The sequence below is a fragment of the Pyrus communis genome, chromosome 13, assembly GCF_963583255.1.
Source record: "Pyrus communis chromosome 13, drPyrComm1.1, whole genome shotgun sequence".
In the NCBI taxonomy this organism is placed as follows: Eukaryota; Viridiplantae; Streptophyta; class Magnoliopsida; order Rosales; family Rosaceae; genus Pyrus; species Pyrus communis.
Window position 1 is genome coordinate 8,733,437 of NC_084815.1, and position 3,170 is coordinate 8,736,606.

The 3,170-nt window shown below is 47.4% G+C and overlaps 1 protein-coding gene across 1 annotated transcript; it reads left to right on the forward strand.

The window, feature by feature from the left end:
* The first annotated feature begins 1,316 nt into the window (after nucleotides 1–1,316).
* On the forward strand, nucleotides 1,317–2,282 carry LOC137712191 (uncharacterized). Its single transcript, XM_068451310.1, has 2 exons — nucleotides 1,317–1,474; nucleotides 1,598–2,282. Exons 1-2 carry the CDS (start codon nucleotides 1,317–1,319, stop codon nucleotides 2,280–2,282), a joined length of 843 nt encoding a protein of 280 aa, XP_068307411.1.
* Nucleotides 2,283–3,170: the final 888 nt, after the last annotated feature.

The following is a 3,170-nucleotide window of genomic DNA, read 5'->3' on the forward strand; positions in this document are numbered from 1 at the left end:
GCCGCACGCGCCCCCACGCGCCGGCCAAGGCACGGCCACATACGCAGGCACGTGCGGTGCACACGGACGGCGTCAACTGACGCCGTTAGGAATATTCCGTTATTTCTAACGGATTCCGTCAACGGCGTCAGGAATATTCCGTCAACTTTGACGGAATATTCCGTCACCTTCTCCGTTCAATCTCCGGTGCCGTCGCCGGTGCCGGAAAACAGGAAAACCTACAACTCGAGTTTTCTCACTCGTTTCTCAGCCGTTTTTCGTGATTTTTAAACCAAAATGAAGCCCTAGACTAGTAGAACACATCCATACAAGTTTTGAGGGCTAAAACTCACGGGATCATACCTGTGCAAACTATCCAAAACCGGCCAACTTCGAACAGAACGATCCCGACGTCCAAATTCGTCCAACGAAGCACTCCGAGGCTCCTTGGGACCTCACTAAGACACCTACGAGCTTCAAAATTCCAAAAACATGCTAGATTAATGTTTGCATGAACAGTACACAAAACTGCCATTGTCGAATCGACGTGAAAACGATGTATTTCTCACCTGAAAATGGTATGGTTGCACTCGCACGAGCTTCACGAGTTCAACTGTGCCCTTGGTTTCCTCGATCTGCAAAGGTTTGAGGAGTTGTGTGTGTGTCCGTACGTATTAAGGTGAACGGGAAGGGAGAGGGAGATGAGAGACAGAGACAGAGAAAGGGCAGAGAGAGACAGTGAGTGTGAATGTGTGTGTGTGTGGCCCAGCACATGCCACAACACACAAAACAACCAATAATGTCAAAGAAACGAACTAGGGGTAAAGTTGACAATTCACACGTGCGTTTCGATATTTCCGGGAGGGATGTCACAACATTGTGACATCCCACATCGCCCAGGGGAGTGATCCTTAAATGTATATTCCAATCCCTACCTAGCACGAGGCCTTTTGGGAGCTCACTGGCTTCGGGTTCCGTAGGAACTCCAAAGTTAAGCGAGAAGGGGGCTAGAGCAATCCCATGATGGGTGACCCACTGGGAAGTTGCTCGTGAGTTCCCAAAAACAAAACCGTGAGGGAATGGTAAGCCCAAATCGGACAATATCGTGCTACGGTGGTGGAACGGGCCCGGGAAGTGATCCACCCCGGGCCGGGATGTGACAAATTGGTATCAGAGCTTAGGTTTGGCAGTCCTGTGTCCTTGTGAGTATTCTAATGGTTTTGGTGTCTTCTGTCAGAAATATGCCGCCTCGTCGGGAACCACGTCGTTCTTCTGAGTCTAGCTTCCCCGATGTTGCTCAGTTGGTGGAAGTTATTGCTACAGCCCTTCAGTCTGTGATGCGCCCTCCCCAGAGGACTCCTCTGGAGACTATGTACAATCTGAAGTTGGATAAGTTCAAAGGTAGTGAGGGCCACGAGGGCGCAGAGCGGTGGTTAGAACACATTGAAAAGACTTTCCGTGTGTTGCATAATCAGGGGAACCTTCCTATGGAGAGGTGGGTCGAGACGACCTCATGGTTTCTGGATACGGAGTCTGCTGCCTGGTGGGAGCAGGAGCTTCGTAGGTTGACTCCAGCTTAGAGGACTGATTGGAATGTTTTTACGGATTTGTTCAAGAGGAGGTATGTGCCCCCTGAGTACATTGATCGGAAGAAGCAGGAGTTCACTAAGCTGAAACAGCGGAAGATGTCGGCTAATGAGTACTACCGCAAGTTTACTGATCTGTCCCGCTACCATCCTGATGTTGCTGGTAATCCAGCGGAGATGCTCCGTCGTTTCCGTTTGGGCACCAGGAAGAGGTGGCGTTCTATGGCGACTACTACACACTGCGAGTCCTACCAGGATTTCTACGAGATTTTGTTGAGGATTAAGGACTTAGAGAATATGTCGAGCGACAGCGATGAAGAGAAGGACGGCAATCAGAAGAAAGATGATAAGGGTAAGGGTCAAGCGTCGCTCAGGCCCCGTCAGACTCAGAACTTCAAGAGGGGTGGTGCTAGTTCGAGTTCTTCTAGTGGTGGTTTCAGTGCCACTGGGCAGGGTCGTGGAGGTAGATTTTCTGGTGGTGCTAGAGGCCAGAGGCAGGGCGATGGTGGTCGAGGCAGAGCCCCTGTTTGCCGCAGGTGTAACAATCAGCATTTCGGCGAGTGTAGGCGTGGCAGCAGTGGGTGCTTCACGTGTGGACAGGTGGGACATAGAGCTGGGAATTGTCCCCAGGGTCAGCCGCAGAAACCGCAGCAGACTTGTTGGAAATATGCCCTGAAAGTCAATCTTTGGAAGAAACCTTTCAGGACAATGAATTGATGTATAGATGATTCTTTTACATCGGAAGGCAAAGATACTAATTAGGACTATCTCAATAAACGAAATATGTCCTAAATAGTGAATCCATGGACAATGGATCGATGGAAGAAGTAACCTAATGATGTTAGATTACAGAGACCTTCTTCTCATAACCATCATGTCCAAAAAGGTTTCTGGTCATAGGATTGTCGGAGGGATACTGACAATCCATAGACCGGTACATACTATGTCCACTTCAATTGGAAGGATGGAAAGTCTCATCCCATTCGTGTAGTGACACTAAGACAAGTATGTAGGTGCTCATTAAGGGAATGAGTTCACTGAACACAATCGAACAAGAGTACTTGCATGGAGGTCTACTCACATGTCAAGCAAGTAACTCTAATGGTTGGAATAATGTAAGTAATCCTTTGACCTGAGGCATCGTCGTTGTCTTGTGGTTAAGTACTTAATCTTTGATTATGTTAAAGTCATTCCGTTCGCGAGTGTCTAAGGCATCGTTGGGGTTAAGCCACTTAGCCATGAAGGCAAGTGAATGCGCAACAAGGAATCTCTAATCCTCGATAAGAGAGGATGAATACTCTAAGATATGATTCGGGAATCTTCGGCCGAAGTATCGAGCGTAATAAAGGAAAGCGTTCCTATACGTCTCAAATGAATCATATAAGAAGGAATAATCACATTAGGGGTTTGACATTATAAATCCATACCCTAGTAATGTGATTGAGAGTATTGTTTTAGAGAATGATCGAATTACATTGTAATTCCAACTGAATAGGTTCTCCGAATAACTTTTACATTAGCTTGGGTAGCCATGATATATGGTTAGATGTCACTCATGGCTTGTGAGTTCTTCTAGATGATTAAATGTAGTCATCAAAAGGAAGG

What these genes read in the sequence shown, in the direction of transcription:
- LOC137712191 (XM_068451310.1), top strand. Translation starts at nt 1,317, where the DNA reads ATGCGCCCTCCCCAGAGGACTCCTCTGGAGACTATGTACAATCTGAAG. An exon ending in GGGAACCTTCCTATGGAGAG is followed by an intron (nt 1,475 to 1,597) that starts GTGGGTCGAGAC and finishes TTTGTTCAAGAG; the next exon opens with GAGGTATGTGCCCCCTGAGT.